The sequence below is a fragment of the Canis lupus genome, chromosome 37 (genome assembly GCF_003254725.2).
Source record: "Canis lupus dingo isolate Sandy chromosome 37, ASM325472v2, whole genome shotgun sequence".
Classification (NCBI taxonomy): domain Eukaryota; kingdom Metazoa; phylum Chordata; class Mammalia; order Carnivora; family Canidae; genus Canis; species Canis lupus.
In genome coordinates this window covers 16804923-16831200 of record NC_064279.1, presented here as the reverse complement: position 1 = coordinate 16831200, position 26278 = coordinate 16804923, and the positions used below count along the sequence as shown (strand labels likewise).

Here is a 26278-nt window from a genome sequence, read left to right as displayed (position 1 = left end):
CTGAGTTGGACCAGCTGCAGCATTTCAGCTGGGGTGGGAGGGAGACAGGGAAGGGAGGCAAAGGTGAACAGGCTGAACAAGGTCAAGGCTAAAGTTCTCCAGGGTTGCCCTTGGGCAAGGAGCATCTTGGGGAGCAGGAAATTTTGGTGACACTATAAAGTAGGCATCACTAACAGGGAGCCAGTAAGCTGAAAAACAACTTTTAGTTTATTCTAATATTTCATTCGTAAATAAAAATAATTGTTAACAACCACACTAGAGGAAAGACTGAATTATCTTTCTAGTCTCTCCATAGAAAGTAATATCACAAAATCTTGGTCATATTAAGAAGTTATCAAAAATTATGGAAGAGAATATAGTTTTAGGTTATTTCAGTTAATAATAAAGATAATACCATGATTCGTTTTTATGCTTTTGATAGGGTGGCATTTGTCAGCTCTTTGTGATTAATGGTTCTAAAAAACATTTAATTTTGTATTCACATTTTTGCATTTTTTTCTTAGACTGCATCAAATTCAAATGATATAAACTTTAGGGTCACAAAGCCTGGAAACATCTGGGTATCCTATAAATTCAAGGTGGAGTGAACAACCAGGCTACAAAAATCCAAATCTAGAGTTTTTAGTGTCACTCCTCGAACACTTGAGATACCAGGTAACCAAGAGCCTTGGTCAGTGGAGAGGAGTGGAAGTGATACTGACACCCAGGTGCACATGGACCAGAATAAACTCTGCTCTGCCCACAGGTGTGCAGGAGATGCACGTACAGGCCACAGCGAGCTCTGGTCTCTAAGACAGTGGGGAACCGTGAGCCAGCTGTAAGCAGGGGGGGAAGTACTCAGGATGAGGAGGCAAGTGTGTGAGTACGGAGACCACTTAGCAGGGGGGAAATGGTGATTTTTTTTTTTAAGTTTTATTTATTTATTCATGAGAGGCAGAGTCACAGGCAGAGGGAAAAGCAGGCTCCATACTGGGAGCCCGATGTGGGACTTGATCCTGGAACTTCAGGATCACGCCCTAGGCTGAAGGTAGATGCTCAAGTGCTGAGTCACTCAAGCATCCCGGTGATGATCCTTTGTACCAGGCAGTGGTCCTTCAGGACTCCCACCACTCTGTCAGTAGGTGGAATCATCCAAAGTGCTTCCAGACACCCTAAGTTTGAGAGGGGCCACAGGTTCCCTGGCTTCTCCAGCAATCCCTGCTCAGTCAGATGACTCCCGAATCTGCAGTCAAGTGCTATAAAAAACCCTGGGGGAGGACTTCTTGCATCCTCTCAGCTTTCCAATTAATCATTTAGGGGGGAAACCAAAGCCTACTCAGGTAAAAAGATACGTGAACTCCAGGTCAGGATCACAACCTGGTCCTAAATATGACATTCTTTCCCCTGCAGGCTGGCAGAGGGTAGGAGGCTGGGTAAAAACAAATGATTTTCATTCAGTCACTGTTTCCTAGCAACCAAAAAAGAAGCATGTGTTTTCCTGATGTCTGTGAGCACCAGCCCAAGCCCATGATGTTCGGTGCTCCGGCACACACCTCCAGAAGCAGGGAGAGGACAAAAGCACCGGAATCGGTCTCTGGTTGGTGAGAGATTCTGAAAGGGGAATTTGTTAAGGGCTGGACACCTAATAGAACACAATCTGAGAGTTTTGTATCATGGATGTAGGAGTGCAGAGAGGGGATCTGCATGGAGCGTGCAGATATTCAGGGCATGATGTTCTTACAGAGTAAAGCTGAGACTTCTGTGGGGTTCATTTCTATGAAACAGCTAATGTCTGAGACAGCTGACATCTTTCTATTAACTCTTTTGTGTGTATTTCCAGCCAGAGTCTTGTTTTTTTGTGAAAGCTCTATAGACAGAAGAGTGGCTGAATTCAAATTGAAACTACGTAGTCTATGCAAACGGCCCCCTTTCAACCAGGCCCAGCTCCTCAAAGCATGTAAGTCACGAACTCTACAGCTAGAAGGGACACCTCGACTCATTCCACTGATTGTTTTACAGAAGAGGAGACACAGAAACACAGAGAGACAGATTCACTTATCCAAGGTGACACAGCTAACTGATAGGCTTACTGGGTCTTTGGACCTCCTGGGGTTGGGACATGCTCATACTTTTAAGATTTTAACCTTTGTATATTATGCCACATTGAATGACGGTTGGGGAGGGCAGTCTAAGAGGAAGCTGTCACAGCATCCAAGACACACATATTTTATAACCTGTAAGTCTGAAAATCAAAGAGTTGGCTCAGAATTACAAACAAGAATGGGTTAAAGCCAATGCTACGTCTTTTGCTTTTAAAAAGGCATCAAAGCTAAGGGAGCCCACCCACCCCCTTGTCATGGAATTGAGATAAAGCAAATGTTCTACCAATAAGTGCTCTTTTGACTCAGTGAAGTAGAAGTGCTAGCCTTTATCAAGTTTCAAGTGCTAGGGCAAAAGGTGTTCTTGGCGACATCAGCCAGGTTCATCATTTTTTAGATAAGACCCGAAACTGGGGTGCAGAAGAGTCAAGAGGCTTGGCCACCACCACACCAATCAGTGGTGGAGTGGACACCACATCCCGGCATCTGGCCTCCCCGGCTCAGTGCTTTTCCTTCTAGGCCACAAGTTCCCCTCTCTGGCTTGCAGTATTCTCTCCCAATTGACTCTCCCGTAGAGAACTATATTACTATCTATGGAGTTCATTCATTCCCTATGGAATGCTCCTACTTTGCCCCCCACCTTTCGTCTTCATCTTTTCCACATCCCGTCCAAGACAGAAGCAGATGCAGTGGCAGCAAGAATAGTCCAAAATAATTAAATTGGTCTGGTGAAGAATTCATTTAAATTAATGATATCCTATTTTCTCTTTGCTTCTTGTTGGTGAGCTGAATCAAATATAGACTGCAATTTTTTCCCAAAAGTTTCCAAAGTTTTATTTATTCCAACCATACTTAAAGTAATGATTTAAAAACACAGGCACAATTTCAAAAATACAGAAGTTAAGATAATGAACATCTGTGAATTTATTTTCCCAGATTCAACAAATGTTAACTTTTTAAATATACATTTGTCTATTAGTCAGGGTTCTCCAGAGACACCGAAAATATATGTATATATGTGTATACATGAACAGAGAGAGATTTAAAGAATTGGCCCACGTGACTGCGGTGGCTTGGCCGGTCCAAAATCTGAAGGGGTAGTAGGCTGGCAGGCTGGAGACCCATGATAGGGTTCTCCAGCAGAATTCCTTGGTGCTTGGGAAAAGTCGATCTTTCTACTATTCAAGCCTTCAACTGATTGGATGAAGGCCACTCACATAACGGACAGTAATCTGCTCTACTCAAAGTTCACTGACTTAAATGTTAATCTCATCCAAAAAACACCTTCTCAGAAACACCTAGCACAATTTTTGACCAAATATTTTGGCACAGCGGTCTAACCAAGTTGACACATAAAAATGAACCATCACAATTTGCTTTTGATCTTGTTTAAGAATAAAACATCGCAGACATAGTTGATATCCTGCTTCTACCTCTCTCTGGGCATCGCATTTCTGTGACTTCAAACCCTTTTTGACCTCCTTATCTAAACTTGAATTTCTGGCTCAGTGTGGGGGTAAGAACTGAGGATATGGCTTCATATTTGCCATGGTGATATGTTCTTTCCAGGACCCTTGGCCATAGAAAGTCGTACATGGATTCTATAGAAAATCCCATTATGAGCCATTGTACCAAGGTGGATTCACTGAGAGTCACTATGTTGAATGTGCACAGAACCCAGATTCAGATCACAACACTTTTGATGCTTCTTGGCAAATAATCTCATCTACTATTACCTAAGCCAGGACTGTTTTACTTGCTAGCTTATTGCAAGGATAAGTAAGTGATGAATATTGGGAAACTTAGAAAAAATAAAAGGTTATCAGACAAACTCAAGGTACAATGAATGCACTGCCCTCCCATTCCTCACCCCCAGCCAGTTTAATTCTGACCTGGAACTTGCTGGATAAGAGGTCTGAGCTCTGCACACTTCGGGATCCCTTCCAGAGCCTAGGACTCCATGACTGGTATTTGGAGTGATAGCATCCCAATTCCAATTCTCTCTGATTTGCTGCTGTAGCCTGTAGGCTCAGAGAGGCTGGGTCTTCCCCAAGGATATCAGGTACAGTGTAAGCTACAGCTACCTGCCCAGCTGGACAAGCTTTGAATCATGGAAAGAAAGCTCCTAAAGAAGGAAATGAAAAAGCTCCTGTAAGTATGATTGAGAATAAACTTTTGTTTGTTACACTGGGCTTCTGGTGGGTTGCAGGTCATAGGTGGTCTGGATATTGGCAGGTGGGGTGGGGGGAGGGCGTTAAAAATCTGAGGAAGAATATCTATTCCTGCAGTAAAGCAGAAAGCCAGATGAGCTAGTCTCTGCCTCCTGCCTGAGAGGCCTCACATGTGGTGCAAAGGAGGATGTAGTCTCCTGAGAGGACGTTTCTGCCAGGATCGTGTGTGTCAGAGGCACCCCCATTCTAGGGCCCAACAGCTGAGCCCCCAGCCCAGATTGCCTGTACTGCTCAGGATGCACCTTTAAAAGGGCCCTGCTGGTGGAAGATATAGAAGAGATTTCTGCAAGATGTACCCAAGGGCCCGGCATTTTAATTGCAGCCTCTGCCTCTATTATTGTCAGTCTTATTGACTAAATAATTCATCTCCTTTTTCTTGACATCTGAACTTAAAAAAAAAAAAAAAAAAAAAAATTTTCCCCTGGAAAAAAAATTTTCTCCCCCGGTAGCTTTTCTATGACTTTATTAAGAGGTTGGTGAAAAACACAGACCACATCAAAAGGGGGGAAAAGGCCATTCTACTTCATATACATTATAGGCATGACAATAACATCTTTTTATCAAAGACCTTCTCACAGTCCTCATCAGATGTCCTTTCTCCCGCCTACTGTAGTAATTGTTTTTTAACAAGTCCTTAAAAAGTATTGGAAGAAAATATGTATGACTTTATACATATTTACTTACATGTATGTGCTTGGAGGCCAACATAGTAAAAAAAAAATTTGTTATCAGAAATGTCAATTCTCCATGTAGAACTGGAATTTCAAAACTGATTTAATTTTATATCCAAAGAATAAGATTTAGGCTACTCTAGATAGAGTACCTTGGAATTAGAGAGCAAAACTTGAGAATTTTTATTAATTTTAGCTTAATAGACTCAGAAAACTTTTGGAAACCAGACACAAACTTACCCCTCCCGGCCCCCACTGCCCTGGCAGGAACTTGCCCCAAGTGCACGGTATGAACCTTAAAAATGGAACTGAGTTCATGTCCCTTTATCCTTCCTTTCTCCTGACTTCCCCGGGGGGGGGGGGGGGGGGGGGGGGGGGGGGTAGCCCCCTTTCTCTTCTCCCAGGGCAGCTGGGAAAGGTTCCCACAGGAATTCCTGGGTTTTATGCATAATTCCTCCTTTGCCTTCTAATGGGGAAAAAGGCCTTAGGGCAAGAGAATACATCCATACAGAACATCACAGGGCTGGAACTTTTCAACTTTGGACGTTCTGACTGAGTTTAATGCAGGCAGCAAGGGAATCTTTGTTTTAAACAGCAGGTCTCCATCCTTTTGGTTTCGAAAGATCTCCTCTGCGTGTGGGAAGTTGTCAGGCCCCTCTCCTCTCCGCTTTCCCATCAATTCTGTTCCAACTACATGAGTTTTATTTTTATATAAATGTGATTGAAGTTCACAGTGGTTAGACGCTTTAAATCTATATCATTGCAGAATTGCTACTTAAATCAAAATGAGTATTAGTTGAGCTACCAGAGCCACCAGTGGCTTTGTCTTTTGGTGGAGGAGGGAGGGTTGGGAAGAATGTTCTTCTGCAGACGGAGCTCCCCTCTCATTCCCAATGGCTCAATGCTGCTCTCTTGCTTTTAAGGGGAGATTATATTGGCATCAGACTTCGGGAAAATGAATTTGACCCAAAAGGAAGAAGGCAACTCACCTTTCTAGATGATATGGTAAAGAAAGGCATGCCAATGCAAGTCACATTTGTGTTATTTGTGTTCAGGGGACAGAACAAGGATCTAATGTAGATCGTGAACAAGGCTAATCGTGATGCTCCCCAAATGTCCTTTTCCTCCTCTTCTCATCCTAGGTCCCTCCACATGGTCTTTTCAACTCATTACACGGAAAGCAAAAAAGAATGAGAATATAAAAGTCATGAGACTTTTGCTATTTCTCTCCTTGAAAAGACAAAAAAGCAAATGAGTGCAAGGTTAAATGTTATATACATGATGTTGAAAACTTTTTGACAAAATGAAGTATGTAGTTCTCGAATATAATAATGTTTTGTTTTTTACCATTTGCATTCATGGAGAAAACCAAAGGATTGAATAATCCTAAAATCCTTCATCATTATTTATGCTGGAACTCAGATTCCTGATGTGTAATGAAACTTCCCTTCACAGAAATTAAAAAATTATGTAAAGATCTAATTCAAATAAATTAGTCAACCCTCAGCTTTTTTATGCTAACCTGTTTCCTCCTCTTGCACTAAGAAGGAAGAAAGCCTCTCTCTCTGCTCCTCCCCTTCCCTACCTCTCCCCCCACCCTTCCCCACCCCTCCCCCCACCCTTCCCCCCACCCCTCCCCTCACCCCTCTCCACTCCCTGCCTGACTTTCCGGAGCTGAATAAGCAGTTCAGCCTTGGCGTTCTAAAAGTACTTCTCTGTGCACATGTTCAATGGAGAAATTAAATCGATTAAATAAGTGCTTCTCGAGCTTTAATGAGATCTTAATGCAAGGCCCTTTTGATTTGTGAGGTTTGGGTGGGGTTGGGAATTTGCATTTGTGATAAGCAACTGGAGATGCCAAGGCTGCTGGCCCAAGCACCAACCTTTGGATTAGGTTTCAACCACTGATCACTGTTCTTTTTTTTGTTTTTTTTTTTTGTTTTTTTGTTGTTGTTGTTGGGTTTTCTAGTTTGGTTTAGTTGATGAAAGAAATAAGTACAGTTGACCCTCGAACAACATGAACAACACGGGTCCACTTATACATGGAATCTTTTTTTTTTTTTAATAAATATACTACAGTACTGTAAATATTTTTTCTCTTACGATTTTCTTAATAACATTTTCTTTTTTCTAGCTTACTTTATTATAAGAATGTAATCTATAATATATATAGTATATAAATGTAATATATAAAATATGTGTTAACTGTGTATGTTATCAGCAAGTCTTCCAGTGAACAGCAGACTATTAGTAGTTAAGTTTGGGGGGAGTCAAAAGTTATAGAGGATTTGAGACTGCAGGCATTGGTGCTTCTAACCCCTGGGCGTTCAAGGGTCAACTGTACATTTTTAGACAATGTTAGAACCTTAGAACCCATCTAATACCACCAAGACAAAACCAACCTTCCCTTTTCCGGAGGTGGGGATAGAGAGGAGAGAAGGAATATTTTGATAGGGACAAGGTGAATATGCTTAGATATTACCAGAAAGATGATCAATAGGATAGAAGTGAACATTCAAATTGGTCCTCAACTTTTTACTGTATACAAGACTCTTATCGGGTCTACCTCCAGTCCTTTGTTCATACTGGCCCTGCCACCCAGGATGTCCTTCTACACCTAGAGAAGTTCTCATTCTTCAAGCCCGAGATCCACCAGGGCCTCCTCTTGGAAGCCTCCCAAGATCCCCCTGAGAGCACATTTCTGATGTTCTGCTCACAGAATTCAAAATCGTTCTCTGTGGCCCTCTTCCCCCACCTTCTCCTTCTACTATTTTAAAACTTGGGGGTACTGAAGTCCTGAGGACATCAGCGGCTTACTCAAGGATATATTGTGAGTTGTTGACAATATCTAGATTTGAACCTAGATTCCCTGATTCCTAGTTTCCTTCCAAGAATTTATCCTTTCTTTTCCTGTCACCATGAATCAAAAATTTAAAAATGGCCCTAGTGAGAAGTAAATGTAATCACTGAAGATTTCTAAATAAATCTCAGATCTCTGTCTGAGCATCAGGTTACTGGACATAGTAGATGGTCCCCCCCCTCCATTGTAGACATCATAAAATAGTAGAATAGGCTTAGCAATGCCATAGTCATTGGGTCCGGGGGTGCTCCAGCCAATGTCTAAGCCCATCCCTTTGCTGTCTGTGCTTCCCGCTTCCAGGCACACTATGACTTGGCCATCAATGTTGCTTTGCAATGGCTGGATCACTCAGAAGACTTAACTTGGCTGGAGTGGGAGAAAGTGTGAGTTGAAATAGTTTCTTTTTTTTCCTTCTTTTTTTTAAAAATGTATGACTATGAGTAGTGATAGAGAAAGCTTCTCTCTGGCATCTTCCACCACGAGGCACTCTGTTCGAAAATGCTGCAGGGTGAGTATCCTTTGCCTGCTAGATACCTAAAGAGACCCCATAGTTGTCAACATATGCATGTTTACATATTTTGTATCTCTTCTGACTGATTTCTGTCAGATGATCTTTCTCACACATAATGTTGTATCTTAGAAATATAACTGTGCTTTATTTTGCATGTGCTGTGATTTTTTAAATGGTCAATTCTTGGGGCACCTGAGTGGCTCAGTCAGTTAAACATCTGCCATTGGCTTAGTTCATGATCTCAGGGTCTTGGGATCCAACCCTAAGTTGGGCTCCCTCTCAGCAGGAAGTCTCCCTCTCTCTCTCCCTCTCCCTCTCCTTCTCCCTTTCCCTCTCCCTCTGTGTTCTCTTTCTCACTCTCTCTCTCTCAAATAAACAAATTTTTTTAAAAAATGGTCAATTCTGTGGGTAAGGGCTATGGTTGTTTTCTAAGGACTATCAAACACAATCTCTTAAGCATTTAACTAGACATATACCTGAGCTGAGCTATTTGAACTACAGCTTCTTGAATCCTTTCCAGGATTATTGGCATTTCCATGTGTGCCAGGCAGACTCACTCAGTTGGTAAGAATAAGGAACTAATGAGGCCAGGACTTAATAGCTTACTCAAGAGGCCAGTTATTTTTTCTGTTCCATTGCCTTAGAACACATACCTTGTCCTGGATAGCTATATCAGTTAAGGTTTAGTTGTAATAAGCAGAAAATCTAGCTTGAACAGACTTAAGCACTCCCCTCTCAAAAGGGGAGGAGAGTAGGAATTTATTGACTCTATTTGAAAAGTCCAGGAATGGGTCTACATTAGGCATGGATTAATTTAAAACTCAAATTATGTCATCAAGATTTACTTCTGGACTCTTTCCTCTGGGTAGACATTCTTCTTCTTCTTTCCTTCCTTCCTTCCTTTCTCTTTCTTTTTCTTTTTCTTTTTCTTTTTCTTTCTTTCTTTCTTTCTTTCTTTCTTCTTTCTTTCTTTCTTTCTTTCTTTCTTTCTTTCTTTCTTTTTCCTTCTTTCTTTCTTTTTTTTCTGAGAGAGAAAAAGAGAGCCTGAGTGGTGGGGAGGAGCAGAGGGAGAGAGAGAGGGAGAGAACCCCAAGCAAGCTCCACACTCAACACAGAGCCCAAGGCAGGGCTCCATCTCAGGACTCGATCACAGGAGCCTGAGATCATGACCTGAGCTGAAATCGAGAGTCTGATCCTTAACAGACTAAGCCACTCAACGGTGAACCTTATTCTTCATTCAGTCCATTTTGTCACAATATTCAGTCCGCAGGAAAGTAGGTTTAAGAAAAATATCACAGAATTGTGTCTCAATCATGCCTCAGCCCCTGATTTATCCAGAGATGGAGGGTGGGGGATTGGAATACTCTGACTTAGCTTAGTCCACAGTGTGTTTTCTACCCTTGGAATCTAGGGATGTCCTTGGCTTCCCTAGAAGCAGATAGGCTTACAGTGGGTGATGCGGTTACCCCAGCAAGAAGGGGAGAGTTCTGCCACAGAAGGGGAAGAGGATACAGATTGGCAAAACCATAATTGTCCACCATAGTGGCCAGTGTTTGGCAGTGGTGAAAACATGGAAGGCAAATTCATCACCATTGTTGCAAGATTGCAAATTCAAAGTGTGTACTATATTGATGGCAGATTAGCCACCTCAATTTTGTAAATAAGTGCATAACACATGGCCATTGGAGATTAATTATGGATTACTATTATAAGCTTACTAGGTGTCAAAAAGAAAAAAATAAGCCTTCCATTGTTATTTATTCATTATCTCCCTTAGGAAAATGCCATTTCATGACAGACCTGTATATCCAAACCGAAAAGAAAGAGAAGCAATGATTTTATCATCTTACGCTGGAATCTTAATGGTAAGGAAAAAGAACACTATTTGCATATATGGAGATTTCATATTTATTATGTGCATTTTGATATTAATGCATATTTATTTTATTTTTCAACTGATCTTTCTAAATGCTTAGGATTTACTAATACTAAATGTTTCAGTTTTAAAGATATTGAAAAGTCCTTGAGGGACGCCTGGGTGGCTCAGCAGTTGAGCATCTGCCTTTAGCCCAGGGCGTGATCCTGGAGTCCCGGGATCAAGTCCTGCATCGGGTTCCCCGCATGGAGCCTGCTTCTCCCTCTGCCTGTGTCTGCCTCTCTCTGTGTCTCTCATAAATAAATAAATAAAATCTTAAAAAAAAAAAAAAGAGGCAAAAACAAACACACAAGAATGAAAGACATACATAGTAATACTGAGATTCTGATTTATCCATTTATTCAGAAGTTATTTGTTTAGTGCCCATGGTATCCAAGCATGATTCTAGACACACCAGAGCTATGATTTCTTTGCTTTGTAATATAAGAAAAGCCATGATATGATAATGCATTTGTTGGTGCTGTTGTTTTTTTAACAGAACAGTATCCCAATTGAGGAAGTCTTTAAAATATACGGAGCTGATTCTTCTACCAATTCTAGGGCTACTAAGGTAGGAGTGATCTGAAACTATCTAATAAAAGAGATTTTTAGAGAGAATTTATTTTATATATTTATAATGTGTTTTTAACATTTTCAACTGCATGAAACAACAGGGTTTTTTTTTTTTTCATCAAAATGTACAAAACCAGATGTAGCCATATCTTAGTTAGATAATAAATCTTTGTAAAATGATTTGCTTATGTGAGGGCTGTTCGTAATCACAAACGTATTTTGCACAAGGCTGAGTAGAGGCAGCAAATAGAGCACCAGGCTTAGAGTCTAGATTCTGCCTCTGTTTCTGGTAAGCAGACTTTCTCACTTCCACATTTTGTAATGTAGGTTTGGCAAGTCCAAGTGCTCCTCTTGCACGATGTACCAGGACATTTAGAACTAGGACAAGCTCTGCAAGGTTCAATCTCCTGATAAATTCTGTAGTTTGCTGCTGCCACTCCTCTTCCCATGAGAGTCCTTTACATTACAACAGTAGAAGCAACAACTCTCAGAAGTCCAGTGACACCACTTCTGACACCACTTCTATGGAGCCCTAGGTCCCTTTCCTTCTTTGAGTTTTCATATACTGATCTAAAAAAATTTTTTAATATTCTGAATTAACCTTATAGCCAGTTCAGTTTTTGCTACTTACATACGAACATTTAGTAAACATTAAATATAAGATAGTATTTAGAGGTGAACTAGTGATCTATTTTACTTTAGATACCTCTAGAAAAGGGAAAAGGGGATAGAGCTGGAGGGGTGTGCAGTGGGAGGGAGGCAGAGAGGAAAGAGAGAGAGTCCATACCCTAATAACCCAACCTTCTGCTCACACTGTCACTTTTGATTCCCACCACAACTTGGCAGGAAGGCCAGGGCAGAGGCAGGGCTATGGCCACAGAAATGGCCATAGCCATCTTGTTCTTTTACCTGTAGACCATACAGCAAACAGTGGGGTCTCATAAAATCAAGAGCCCACCAGGTCCAGCTGAAGAGTCAAGCATTTACTAAAAAGTGTTGAAACTTTGAATCCGAGTGCCTCGTCACTTTTAATCCATATGTAAGCTGGCTCTAGTCCTGAAACTCAAAGCCCCTTGGTCACAGAGGACATCAGCACCTTTCTTCTGATCACCCTAGTTTAAACCTCATTCATTCATTCAATATAGTTATAGGTGCAAAGGATTTGATGGTGAACAAGTCAGACAAGATTACTTTTCTCGTAGGTCTTGTACCTTATGTTGGAGCTGACATTCTACCTTGGTTGACATATAAGCCACCGCAGGTGGCTCCTCAGAGACCAAGCTATTCTGTGCTTTTAAAGATATCCCAGCTCTTTTGGTTCCTTAAAGAGCCAAGCAAACCATAGTGCTTAATTTCTGCTGTTTTTTTCAGCAGTTTTCCCCCTTCCAGGCTGCCCCTTTCCCCAACCCTCCTAACATATACACATAACTATCCAGCCCAGCCCCCTAGGGCTCAGCCATTGTATTTTTCCACATCTTCTGGTGCCTGGGGATGGCTAGGGTAGGCATCATGCACTGACTGGTTGACCTCCACTCACATGGTCAAAGGGCAAATATGGAAAATCACATCCTGGAGAGGATGGCCCTATGAATGCTTCCAGTCTTGGTTCGGTTATCAATCAAGAAAGTTTGCAAACACAGGTGTCCAAGTAACTCCGGCCTTTGTAAGCAACTAGCCAGCTTCATTTTAAAGGGCTGGAATAGGAAGCCATGCTATTTAGAGGTGGGCAGGCCAATTGCTGCCTATCCATCCTGTCTTTCACTTATTCAGTAAATAGATTTTATTCAGCACATTCCCTGTTTGGTTATGCACAGTCTTGTTCTCACAGTCAGTGACTCAAACTAAAAAGCCCAGATGTGTACATAGACTACATAATGACCAGCTCAAAAGGGCCATAGAAAATACTAACATGGAGGGGTCATTCCTTCAAACACCTGCATTTGTATATTGTTATAGGATATGACTCTCAGCTCATTTATAGGTTTGTAACTGGAAGGCAGCTTGGGTAGGGGTTCAGTATGAGGATTCTGAAGCCAGATTGCCTGGGTTAGAGCCAACTGCAAGCAGAAGAATCCTTCTAAGTTCCATCACTCTCGATTTCATCATAAAAATTGGAACCAGAGGATCCCTGGGTGGCTCAGTGGTTTGGTGCCTGCCTTCGTTGGCTCAGGGTGTGATCCTGGAGTCCCGGGATCGGGTCCTGCATTGGGCTCCTTGCATGGGGCCTGCTTCTCCCTCTGCCTGTGTCTCTGCCTCTCTGTGTGTGTGCCTCTCATGAATAAATAAATAAAATCTTAAAAAAAAAAATTGGAACCAGAAAAAGGGACTGCTGTGGGAAATGACATGAATTAGTACCAGTAGAGCCCTTAGTGGTTGGCACATGGTAACCTCAACACAATAACTATAGTTAAGGTTCTGGTACTTGGGATTTGGGTATATGATTTCTTCTATATTTCTATAAATCAAGGTTTTTCAACACTTCATTTCCGATCATTCTTTGTTGTTTGTGTAGGGGTGGAGCTGGGGGCTGTCCTGTACATTATGGGATATTTAGCAGCATTGCTGGCCCTTTAGATGCCAATAGCTTCCCCCCAATGTGACAACCAAAAATGTCTCTCCACTTTGCCAAATGTCCCTTAAGAAGCAAAACCACAGCTGGTTGAGAACCACTGCTCTACATAATTAAATAGTTCATCAAGCATCATATATATTATCAACATAATATAAACTTTGCCTATTTTAGACACCAAATGATCACATAGGGTATGATACCATTTGAGCTACAAATACGAGAATGTAAGGCTCATCTACCCTTGTGGACCTCACAAGCTCCCCCCTACTTCAAGAATACCAGCCCAGGCCTCTCTATTGTGGCTATATATCAGCTCAACTCTGGGACCTCCTTCACATCTTAAATCAGAAATTGATAGAACCTCTCAATGGAAATGTAGCATTTCGAATATTAAATTGTAAGAGCTATTTTAAAACAGTCTTTCGAGGTTTAACATAATTTCAAAAAATTGTTTTAACTGGGAGATAGGGTTGTTCAAAAGAAGTTATTGACAAAGATTCTTCTCTAATTGCTGCATGTATATGAATAAACTTTGATTCCTTTGGATAAAATGTCTCCTAAGCAACAGCTAAAATCCTGTCCAAGCAAGAGCGTAAAGCCCTGTAGAATACTAATCAGATTATGTAGAAGTTCTCACAACTAAAATTGGCTGCACAATTTTATATGGGCTGTGCATTGGCTTAATGGCTTTCTTCAGGAGTATTTGCTGCCACCTGGTGACTGAAAGGCATCATGGGCTCAGTGTTGTTCACCAAGTCTATTATCCTCAAGTTCTACTGCTGATAGGGAGCTCTTATTTGATGACAGGGAGCCATTTTTCTGCTGAGGATGTTGGACCTATAGGGAAAAAAAATCAACTAAGGGTCTCACACAAATGACTGTTACTAACAACCAGCTTCAGATAAATATAAAATAGCCTGCTCAATTTTAAACTGAAGAAAAAGAAGCATAAATCTGCTTTCAACAAAGCAAGCAGGCAATAAAAATATTCTTCAGTTCCATTTGTCAGAGAAAGAGGAAGGAAAGACAAGCAAAGAGAAGAGAAAGACAAGGAGAGGTGACTAGAGAACACCAGAACCTCTACTTACCCTCTCTCTTCCTGCAGCCACACCCCAAAGTCTGACCAACCATCATTTAACTCCACCTCAAGTCCAAAGCACACTCTTCAGGGGCAAACAGACTGGTGTCCAGTTCCAGCTCTGCCACTTGCTAGCTGTGTGGCGTTGGAGAAGTTATTTAACTTCCCTGATTCCATACACATACACATCAGGTGCATGATGCTGGTATGGGGTGGCGGACCTTCAACATTAGTGTTATTATTTCCAAACCCACCCACACTCCTGCCTCTCATCCACAGAAGTCCTTTGACAGCAGCCTGGCCTCCCTGCAGCAGGCTCGTCTTCCCCTCACATCCTTCTGCAGCCCTAGCCTCCAGGCACTTACCACAATAATCTGCCGAGTGTTTTCTCTTCTTGAAAGATGCTGACCCAGAAATGAAAAAGCATTTTCGTGATAAGGAGAAGGATCCATTGGGTTTACACAAAAGTTCGATATTGGCAGATCTTTATGATGAGAGGTGGAAAACTATGCTTTCAATATCCATTATGTCCAAATGAATACTTACAATATAAGTTTAAAGTATAAAAGCCAATCAAACAACAAATCCACCAAGTGGATGAAATGGAACGGTATCAAGAGTTTGGAAGCTCCCCTTGCATCCTCTCCAGCCCCTACCCTTCCTGTTACTCTCTGTTTCCACTATCTAGAATCAAGCGTTTATCATTTTCTTGTCTTTCTCTCTAATTTTACCGCATATGCATGTCTCATCAACGTACTGTTTAGTTTTGCATGTTCTTTGAACTTGATAGAAGTAATATAAAAAAGCAGTCTTTACAAATGAAGCAGATGTTTTATTCTATGGCTTTCTTTTTTCATTCAACATTATGTTGCAGAAATTCATCTCTGATATTACACACTGTTTACTGCCCATAATATTCCGCTGTAGGAGTACGCCACAATTTATTTACATATTCTTCTATTTTAGACATTTGGATGATTTCTCTACATCTCTCTTTGTGTACAGTGACAGGATTTCTGTATGGCCTATGTCTAGGTGTGACCCCACCACCTCATCGGTTTGTGCATCTCCAGCTCTCCATAAAGCCAAACTGTTTTCTAAGATGGTCGTACCAATGTACACTTCTACCTGCAGTGAGGTTATCTGGTTGCCACCAAAACTTGCTATTTTCAGGCTTTTTAAGTTTGTCAGTCTGTTAAGTGGCTGTTAAGTGGTTTAAATTCATATTCCTCTGATTACCAATGAATAACTATTTCTATGTTCTTCTTCTGTGAAGTGCCTGCTAAAAATCTTCCGTCCATTTTTTTTTTTTTTTTGGTTGGGTCATTTTTCTTTCTTTCTTTTAATTTACACAGAGCCTCAATTTTTAGAAATACAATCAGTCAAGTCCTAGATTTTCCAGTACTCTTCCTATTTGAAATGTGCCCTTTATCTTCACAAACATTAAAACATTTAGAAACTATGATGTTGCATGATCCCAACCTCATTTGAAAAGCATCTTGGACAGTACAAACTGTCTTTCCAGACGATGCGCCCTAATTTTATTTTGGAGAAATATGATTGTTGTGAGCATACGTTCAATTGTTTTGACATTTAGAATCAGAAATTCTACACCTTCTGTCTCAGTGAAACCAAATGACATTTTAGTAAATTAGTCCTCAAGGCTGAAAGGCAGATGATTACTATCTATACTCTGCATCCCTTGGGGCGCCTGGGTGGCTCAGTTGGTTAGGTGTCTGCTTTAGGTTCAGGTCATGATCCCAGGTCCTGGGATTGAGCCTTGCATCTGGCTGTCTGCTCAGCAGAGAACCTGATTCTCCCTCTCCCTCTGCTACCCACCCCGCTCATACTCATTCACTCTCTCTGTCTCAAATTTAAAAAAATCTATACTCTTCATCCCTTGATGTATCCAGGGCCTTTCTTGTGCACATTCCTATATGACAAACCTCCATCTTCTTCTCTTCCCACTTCCAGTTAGAAGAAATTTTTGTTGAATGTGCTTTGGACACAATTTGGCACCTCATAAGAATATGAATCAAGAAATAATTGTAATAATACTTCTATACTGATACAACGATGACCTTAGTAAATAGCTCTAAAGTAAAAAAAAAAAAGATTGTAGGATCAACTCTAGGTTTAGGACTTGAATTTCATCCTACTTTGAAAATAATTTCACATATGAACTACACAGGAAGCTGTAGGAACTGCTTGCATGAGCCATCAGATTATCGGGACTTAGGAATATCTGAGCTGGAAGTGACTTTTTAAAATTATCAGGTTCTATCTTCCCCAGTGGATAAGGAACTAGAGCATGAAAAGCATCAGTCTTGAATCTTCAAATGCATGGAGAACGACATGTAAGCCAGTTCTCTTTTTCTTGGACTTCGTATACATTATTCTGAAGGGCTGCTCCCATAGCCAAAATTGCCCCCAAACTAATACAAAGCCCCCTTTCATCACCTTCTGCATATTAGGGCCATGTTTCTGAATAGATTATCTACTTCTTGAAGTGGGAGACCATCCTTTATGCTTATGTTTAATTCTTTACAATGTAGATAGGAAATAAACTCTATATACATATATTTTTAAGATTTTATTTATTTATTCATGAAAGACACAAAAAGATGTAGAGACATACACAGAGGGAGAAGCAGGCTCCCTGCAGGGAACCTGATGCAGGACTTGATCCCAGGACCTCAGGATCATGACCTGATCCAAAGGCAGACGCTCAACCACTGAGTCACCCAGGCACTCCCCTCTATAAATACTTTAGGCATTTAAATAGAAAGCTGAGATCAAATTTGAAGGGTCCCTGCCCAGATAGCTATAAACTATTCTGTCAACAAAGAGAACATAACCTCATTTATTGTTTAACTCATGTTTTCTGTATAATACAACCAAAAACCTATAGTAATCATGAAAACACATCTACTTCTCACGTGAAGGAGCCAGAGGTGGGCAGACCAGGGCCGGTAGCACAGTTCCGCAGGGTTGTCAGGGACACAGGCTTTTCCTGGCTCTCTGGTCTGTCATTCTTGTTGAAAATTGCAAAATAATACATAACTATAGTACCTTTCTTTAAAACAAAAACATCCCACCTATATATAAACCACACAATTATCTTAAACTCAAATTGTGGAAATACAGATTTCTATTTATTTTGAAGGAATACCATTTATGCGGGAACCTATTATCAATTTGGATGATAGGGTGGAAATTTTTCTACCCACCTCATAATCTAAAAATTGGTATTTTATTATTTAAAAATGGATATTGTTCTTGTCTTTTGGTATACATCATGTAAGTGTGTCCTATTGATGAAACAGCATATTTGTTGAAATGTATACATAAAGAGAATTGTATAACCATATCTTGTTCCTTAGAAATAAGTTCTATAAATATAAAGCCTGAATCTCAGTGAGAAAGCAGAAAATTATTGATCTTGCAGAGGGATATTAATTATTTCAGGCCTCCTGGCTCTAATGAGTTGTTTTTTAATTAATTCTTTGATTAGCTATTTCCAGGCAGGATCTTGTAAAGAAAATGGTGGCCAAGTTGTTGCCATGGGTTATGCTACACAATAGAGAGAGATGAGTCAGGGAGGGAGGTGGTGATGACAAATATAAATAATAATAATTATTATCATTAATTTAAAAGTCAATATATTGTACTGTGTGCCAAGCACTATTCTAAGCACTTTACATATACTAAATTTTTATTTCCTACCACAACCCTATAAGGTCATTGCCAGTATTATTATTATCACATGAAGAAACAGGCACAGAGGAATTAGGTGACATGCCCAAGGTCACACACCTTGTGCACTTTCATACAGCCTGTTTGACTGAAGTCCATGCTTTTAACCACTATTGCTGGACTAGAATGGTAGTTGTTCTACTGGTCAATGATACTTGAAGGTGTACTATGTGCTAGGCACTCCCTAGGGAAATGGAGAGAAAAAGTCAAATTAGCTATCTGGGCTCCCTGCTTCCACAATCCAACCCATTCTCCACACAGCAGCCAGAGTCATCTTTTTAAAACCTATATCAGACCTTGTCACACTACAGCTTAAAAATATTTCAATGGCTTCCACTGTGTCCTGGGAAAACGTACAGCTCCGTACCATGGCCAACAAGGACCCAGATGATCTGGCTCCTGCCTCCTTCCTCAGCCCCATCTATAATTTCCCCCTTTCTCGCTATGCTGTAGCCACACTGGCTTGCTTTCTGTGTCTGGAAATGCAGGTTATTCTAAGAATACCTTCTTGTTCCTTTTGCCTGGAGCACTCCTCTCCTGTTCTTCCCCTAGCTGGTGGTCAATCATTCTGGAAATCTCAGCTGAAGCACTGCTTCTTTCTAGAGGCTTTCTCTGACCATCTGTCTGAAGTGGTGGCTGTCCAGTCACTTGCTTGCACATCATCTTGTTTTATATATTAAACTTATCACAATGTATGATTACCCTGGATGTTTAATCATCTATCGTTTGCACCTCCTCAGCTCCAGAAGGGCAGGAGCCTTGTCTTTCTTAGTAACCATAGCTCCTGACACAGGGCCTGGCCCATAGTAGGTGCTCACTGAAAACTTGTCAAAGGAAGGAATGAATGAAGAGACAGTTCTAACCTTGTAGAAGTTTCCAGTGTATTGCAGCAGACAGTGGGTTATAACTAACTACCCCACACTGGGGTTGTCCTACATGAGCACATGCTTTGAGCTCCCAGACCAGTAGAGTCAGCAATTCTGCCTTGAGATAAGGTGGGGTGCAGGGTGCCAGCACAGGAGAGCGGGGGTGGGGAAGCAAGGGGCAAGTATCTCAGAAAAGGTGATATGTGAGCTACATCTCTAAGGGAAAGTAGGAGCCTCTAGGCAGAAAAGGCGCAAATAGTTATCCCAGGTCAAAGGCAACAATGTGAAGAGCATCAGTGTGTGAAAGGGCATCCTGGGCAAAGGCAACCAGGAATGGGAGCAAAGGGGAGTGTATGAACAGGTGTGCCATGCGAAACAGGAGTCACCCACGGATGGTTGGTGCTGTCCGAGGACCATGGGCTGGTTCAAGAGACCAGGTGTTATAACTAGCAGGTGCTAACAGCACAAAGTGTGTGCAGCTTTTAAAAACAGGACTGCTGGGACGCCTGGGTGGCTCAGTGGTTGAGCATCTGCCTTTGGCTCAGGGAGTGATCCTGGGGTCCTGGGATGGAGTCCTGCATCAGCTCCCTGCGGGGAGCCTACTTCTCCCTCTGCCTATGTCTCTGTGTTCCTCATGAATAAATAAATACAATATTTTTTTAAATTAGAAAATAAAAATAGGACTGTTTTCCTTTCAGGTTCCCCGAGCCTCACCTTTCCGCCTCTCCTTGCATCCCTTCGCCATGTTAACAGCACCCAAAGCAGCAGAATACGCCCGCAAACAGAGTAAGACTCTTTACTTGCACCTGCTTATGGAAATTTAAGTAAAACTAAGAAATAAACCCACAAAGCAAGACCAAAGTCATTATGGTAATAAGACTTCTCTGTCCAGTTGAATAAAGAAAAAAACAAGCCAGAGGGATTCATGACTTAATTTCCCTTCATTATAGAAATCAGGAAAGTCGTATTTCTCAGATCCTTTAGTGATGGGAGCAAAGCACTCTAGAAAGGAAGAATCTAAATCTGTGGGTGGACTCACTTATTTTAAAGTTTTTTTATGTGGATTCGGTTAACCACACGTGTCTCTAGGTGTCAAGTTAAGAAGGGGAGCGACAAATAAAACTGCCACCAGCAGCGAAGCAAATGCCACAGCGTGGAAATCATCAAAAAATGTATCTTTGGACACCCAGCCAAAGAACAAAGTAGGTCTAAAAATGTAAATTGGACCAAACTCATAACAAGTTTTGGGGCGTACTTTACTTATATTGTAAAAGTGTAGCCTTTGGAGTTAGATGCTGTGGGTCTGAGTCTAAATAAAGCCACCACTTAATAGCTGTGTGACTTCGGGGAGGCTACATAACCTCTCTATGCCTTAGTTTCCTCCTCTACAAGGTAGGAAAAATAAGGGTATCTACTATCCAGGTTGTTGGGATAAATAACTTGGATTATGCATTTTAAGTGATTAGATTAGTGCATGGTACAGAGTAAATCCCAAACAAATACTAACCATTATTATCTTTTAGCACTTGAGAAATACTATTCACAAGTTAATCAGCTATTATTCTTTGATTCAAGTAAGTGTGTCGAGGAGATTTATATTAATGTCTCTGTCCTAAAGTTTTCTCTTCTTGGTCCCTCTCTCAGTAATGAAATTTTGTCTTTGCCTGCTTTGCATTTCTGCTGCTCCTGCCCTGCCCATCTGGTTCCTGGGACATTTATGCTGCAGAATTCGGAGAAAGGTCAGAGATGCACAGGGCTGGAGACAAGGAGAAAGGCAGGAGACCTCTTTGCCCTTCCAGTCCTGAGCTCTCTAATGTGCAAAGTGAAAAGGAAATTTTAAAAACATCAGAAGACCAAGTTACTCAACATAATAAAAGCTAAGAGGGCAGAGAATCAGAAAAGGGGTACAGCTGGCTGTCTGAGATATTTTAGGACTTTGCTGAACAAGAGGGTGTGGGCCAGCTACAGGTTTGTAAGGTAGGAAAGGGAAAAGGGAATCTTGAAACTTGGTCCACTGGGTTATCCATTGGGCTTGCTCCAAGAAACACGAGTGAAAATTAAAATGTTTATTATGTAGTTTGGTTGCTGTACTGGGCATTGTTTTAATGTGAATCTCTGAATAGACTGGACCACGGAAGGCCCCGGATGCATTCAGGTTTTAGAGGCAAGCTACCGACCAGTGAGAAACGTAACCTTATCATAGCAAATGCTTTAGGAACTGCCTGAATTCTTTGGTCACATCAGGGTATTAATAAGTGTTATTCTAGTAACATGACAACCTCACTATTGGGAAATCTTGACTATCCTGAGTTTTCTTTTAAAAATATTTGCTATAATGATATTTGAAGGCATAGCTTTTCTAGAATCATACCTGTGTCACTGAAGAACTGTTTGAAGTAAGATGAAGTGTTGTTGTTGTTGTTGTTGTTGTTGTTGTTGTTGTTATAATAGGATTTTGGAGATAGCAAGTTTTAGAAAGTAAAAACAACAGGGGGGAAAAAGGAACTCCAGAAATAACACACAGGCAAACACACACACACACACACACACACACACACACTGATATGTAGACTTGAAACTTAATTATGAAAAAACCAGATATCTGAAACAGGAGTTCTTAGACCCCCTGAGACTCCTATGCATCCTATGTACTAAAAATCTCGCCCTCAAGATGACTTATTGATACGGTGTTTTGAAAATATAATTTCATTTCCTGTATATTTTCTTCCATAACCATTGAAGATTGTTGGCTTCCTGATGGAAACAGACCTTTTATTTCCTATTTCCCACATGTATATAAAGTGCTTTGTAAGCAGGGCTATTCAGTAATTATCGTTGATTAGTGAATTGACAATACGTACTCCTGAGTGCTCTCAAACCACTATGCTCTGTCTTTACTGACTGAGTGGTTCATATCTAGGGACCAGCCATTTCTACAGGCTAACTAATGCCTTTAAACCCAGGAGTGTCCAAAGAATAAATGCCCATTTTGCAGTAGGACTGGATCTTGAGATGAATCCTTTCCATATCATCCTCTTCTTGAAAATCAAACAGCAGAAAACACATCTATGATTTTTGTTCATTCTTTATCATCTGTGTGCTTTGGGCATCTTTTCCAACTTCTGAGTAGTGTACTTTTAAAATTAGCTTAAACTTTGTGATAGTAATACATGATTATAGTAAAAATCTCAAACTATACAGAAAATACAAATGGAAAAACAAAAGAATTCCCCCTTCCCCATACCCCTGTCCCACTCCTCAGAAATAACCATTGTTACTATTTCTTGTAATATTTAAATATTTGTTGTACATATCAATGCATATATGTGTGTCTGACTGATTGGTTAGAAATTAATGAAAGAAATATTTTTATTAAACATATGAAAAGGGGTGCCTGGGTGGCTCAGTTAAACATCCACCTCTTGCTTTCGGCTCAGGTCACGATCTCATAGGTTAGGAGATGGAGCTCCATGCTCAGCACGGAGTCTTCCTGAAGATTCCCTCCCTCTGGCCTCCCCTCACTTGCACACACTCGCTTGCTCTCTCTCTCTAAAATAAATAAACAAATCCTTTTAGAAATATGTGGAAAACATATTTTCACAGTTTATTGCTTGAAGTTTTTCATTTCTTTATCCATATGTTTTATGGACATTATATCATGTCTTTTAGCTGGTGAACAACTTTTTCTACCTCAAGATAAAACAATGCCTCATTCAGAATTTTCTATTTATTTCCAGCCACAGAATTGCTTCATAAAGTAAAAGAAAGGGAGAAAATTTTTAAACAATCCAGGCATTTTGGATAATCATTTTAAAGATTTCTTTTATACTGTATTGATATTAGTAACCCACTTATTAGTCAAAATGAATATGAGCAACACCATATCCTAGGAAAGTGGCGATATTGAGCACATTACCAGGAAATGGATTTGGAATGGACAGGATGTAACCAAAGAGCGAGAAAACAGATAACCATGGTGATTAAGAGTGTGGATTCTGGAGTCACACAGCCCAGAGTTGACTCTTGGTTCTCTCATTTAATAACTGGCATGATTCGTTAAGTGAATCTCTCTGTGTTTCCATGTCTCATCTCTAAAGAAAGGATTATAACAGTACCTGTCTCAGAAGATTGTTACAAGGGCTAAATGAGTCAACATATGTGGAACAGCCAAGACCATGGCTAGCAATAATACAAATGCTCTTGTTCCTACCGCTCCTGACAGTCATAATACTGTGGATCAGAACAAGACACAGAGAAGGGGCACTTTGAGGGATTCTGGTTTCCGGTTCCGTGAGCAAGGAATTTACAAACTGCCACTCATCCTAACAAGTAAAAAGCTGAACTGGCTGAGAAATCAACAACTCCTCTTGGATCTGTAGGACAGAGAAGGTCAGAGGGCAAACTAATCTCTGTCCCCAAGGTTGGAGAGACCACGGGCGAATATAGGGAGTTAGGGCTTACCAGAGCAAAGGCTCACAAGTGGAAGCTGCCGCAGATACAGTGCTGGAGTAGGAAACCTTTACTGCAACTGGCAAATCACAGGAACCTCAGGGCAGACAACTCAGAGAGTTAAAAACCCCAAGGGTACCCAGTCATAGCAGCGTACCTACAATTTTGTGAGATTTACCTGCAGGAGCTCTGCTGGGTTCTCAAAGCAAATATTGGGGAGCAGCGGGGGTAGGAGTGGGGAGTGGGGGAGAATCATTCTTAAATACAAGAGAGCAACTAGTTAACTACAACCTAACCTGTTGATGTTTTATCAGAGCCTGACTGACCTAGAAGAAGGGAAATACCCACTCCAGTCAGCTCTCATCCTGTCCCAGCTGGAGGAGAGGAAAGTGAGAAACAATTTATGAGGTTCAAAGTCCAGAGGCACAGGTTCACCAAAGACAGATCTAATCCTAGGACTCTAGAAATCCTCCCTTCCTCCCACAACCCCCCCAGCCACGTCACTAAAGACCTATTTAGGGCGTTCCTTTTACCCAGAACCTCATGCCTCACTATCAAGAAAGAACTACAAGGTATACTAAAATGCATATAACATAATTTAAAGAGACAGAGCAAGCATTACAAATGGGTATGGCAGGAATGTTGGCACTCTCAGACCAGAAATTTGAAACAAATATGATTTCATATGCTAAGAGCTCTAATGGATAAAGTAGACAGCATGCAGGAGCAGATGGGCAAATGTAAGCAGAGAGAAAGAAATCCAAACTGTTAACTACAGAATCCAGGTGGTGGGCATATTGTATCTTCATTGTTTAAATATTTCAACTTTTCTGTATGAAAAATGTCATCATAAAATTATGAAGAAGAAAAATTGTCAGAGTGAATAAAAAAAACAAGACCTGATTATATGCTATCTACAAGACACTCACTTCAAATATAAAGACATATATAGATTAAAGGTAAATGGACAAAATAAATCATGCCAGCACTAATCAACAGCAAGAAAAAGCTATACTAATTTCTGACAGAGCTGACTTCAAAGTAAGGAAAATTATCAGGCATATAGAAAGGCATTACATAATGATAAAGGGGTCAATTCTCTGAAAAGACATACAATCTTTAACACCTGTGCTCTGGACAACAGTGCATCAAACTACATGAGGTAAGAATGGATAGAGCGTCAAAGAGAAATCACTAGCTCCACTATCATAGCCGGAGACGTCAACACCGCTCCATCGGCAATGGAGGGAGGGCAACTCAAGTTTAAATTCAAAGCAATATATAACATTTTAAAATAATACTATATAAGCCCAATACACAACTGCTCAGGGGCAAAAGGAAATTATTTGCTTTGGGTAAGGTTAGTTAAAAGAAGTGTAGCTTTTATTATTTATGTTTCTATTTGGAAATAATTTTGAGCTTAGGAGAACATTGTAAGAATAGCACAAAGAACCCTCATATACCTTTTACTCAGACTCACCAAATGCTAGCATTTTGCTCTATTAGCATCACTATTCTTCCTGCTTCCATCTCTTTTTGTTCTCTCTTTCTCCCTGTAAATAGATACAATTTTTTTTCTGACCCATCTGAGTGATAACCACCATATTGCTATACCCCTATATACTTCAGTGTGTTTCCTGAGAATAAAGTCATTCCTCCAATAACCTGAGTATAATGATCAACTTCATAAAATCTAATATTGATACTTTTACCTGATGTACCATCTATATACCAATTTTGTCAATTGACCCAATAATGTCCTTTTCTAAACACTTTTTTTCTTTCTGTATAGGATTCAGTGTGGGATCATATACTGTATTTAGTTGAGAAATATAACCATTTCCAAACCTCTCAGAACAATTCCATGGAAGTTCCTTTGTACCTACATGTATTTTATTTTATTTTATTTTATTTTATTTTATTTTATTTTATTTTATTTTATTTTATTTTATTTTTTAAAGGTTTTATTTATTTATTCATGAGAGACAGAGAGAGAGGCGCAGAGACATAGGCAGAGGGAGAAGCAGTTCCCATGCAGGGAGCCTGACATGGGACTCGATCCTGGGTCTCTAGGATCAGGCCCTGGGCTGAAGGCGGCACTAAACCGCAGAGCCACCGGGGCTGCCCCCCTACATGTATTTTAATCCATCTTTGTCAGTAACTTAGTATTTGATATTTGACCTTAACTTCCTGTAGATTGAAGCTAATGTCTGTGCACCAAAATCTTTTTTTTTTTTAATCTTGCAGGTCACTTAGAGACTTGGAATTGCACCTGGAAGTTCATAATAAAGTCTCTGGGAGAGGAAAAGAAACATCATCCTAACACTGCAATTCTTGCCAGCACATTTTTCTTTATAGTTAGCTTTTGGTGCAAATTTTATTGAAGTGTTACTGTGGATGTTGGGCTTTCTCCTCTTAGAATCTTATTGTATGGCTATATTGTGGTTTTTTAAAAAGTGCATATCTTATGCTACTTCCTTGTAACTGGAATACCGCAGGTTGGAGAATTTTGAGAATATGTAGTATTTCTATGTCAGAGCAGACTGGCTTTGCAGCACATTTCACAAATGTTTAGCACTGAATATTGCAGAGTGGAGGAGTAGGAGGCAGTTTCCCCAAGTTTCGATCTGAAATAAAATGAACCTGTCATTCATTGTCCTTACAAGGTTCTCACGTGAAAACATTTAAAATCATTTCCATAAAGCATTAAAGGAAAAA

At 40.5% G+C, this 26278-nt stretch overlaps 1 protein-coding gene across 6 annotated transcripts; it reads left to right on the top strand.

Annotated features, from left to right (window-relative positions):
• Positions 1-1456: 1456 nt before the first annotated feature.
• C37H2orf80 (chromosome 37 C2orf80 homolog) lies at positions 1457-26278 on the top strand. 6 transcript variants are annotated; one of them, XM_049106583.1, is made up of 10 exons: positions 1457-1580; positions 1820-1936; positions 4099-4229; positions 5904-5985; positions 8141-8223; positions 10129-10216; positions 10766-10837; positions 19810-19897; positions 20201-20313; positions 25808-25947. In XM_049106583.1, the coding sequence occupies exons 3-10, from the start codon at positions 4189-4191 to the stop codon at positions 25814-25816; spliced, it is 576 nt and encodes a 191-aa protein (XP_048962540.1). In that variant the 5' UTR covers positions 1457-1580; positions 1820-1936; positions 4099-4188; the 3' UTR covers positions 25817-25947. The 6 variants fall into 6 exon arrangements, with proteins under 6 accessions (XP_048962540.1, XP_025297684.1, XP_048962538.1 ...); XM_025441899.3 differs by lacking the exon at positions 20201-20313 and having other exon boundaries at positions 25808-26278; XM_049106582.1 differs by lacking the exon at positions 4099-4229 and having other exon boundaries at positions 1468-1576.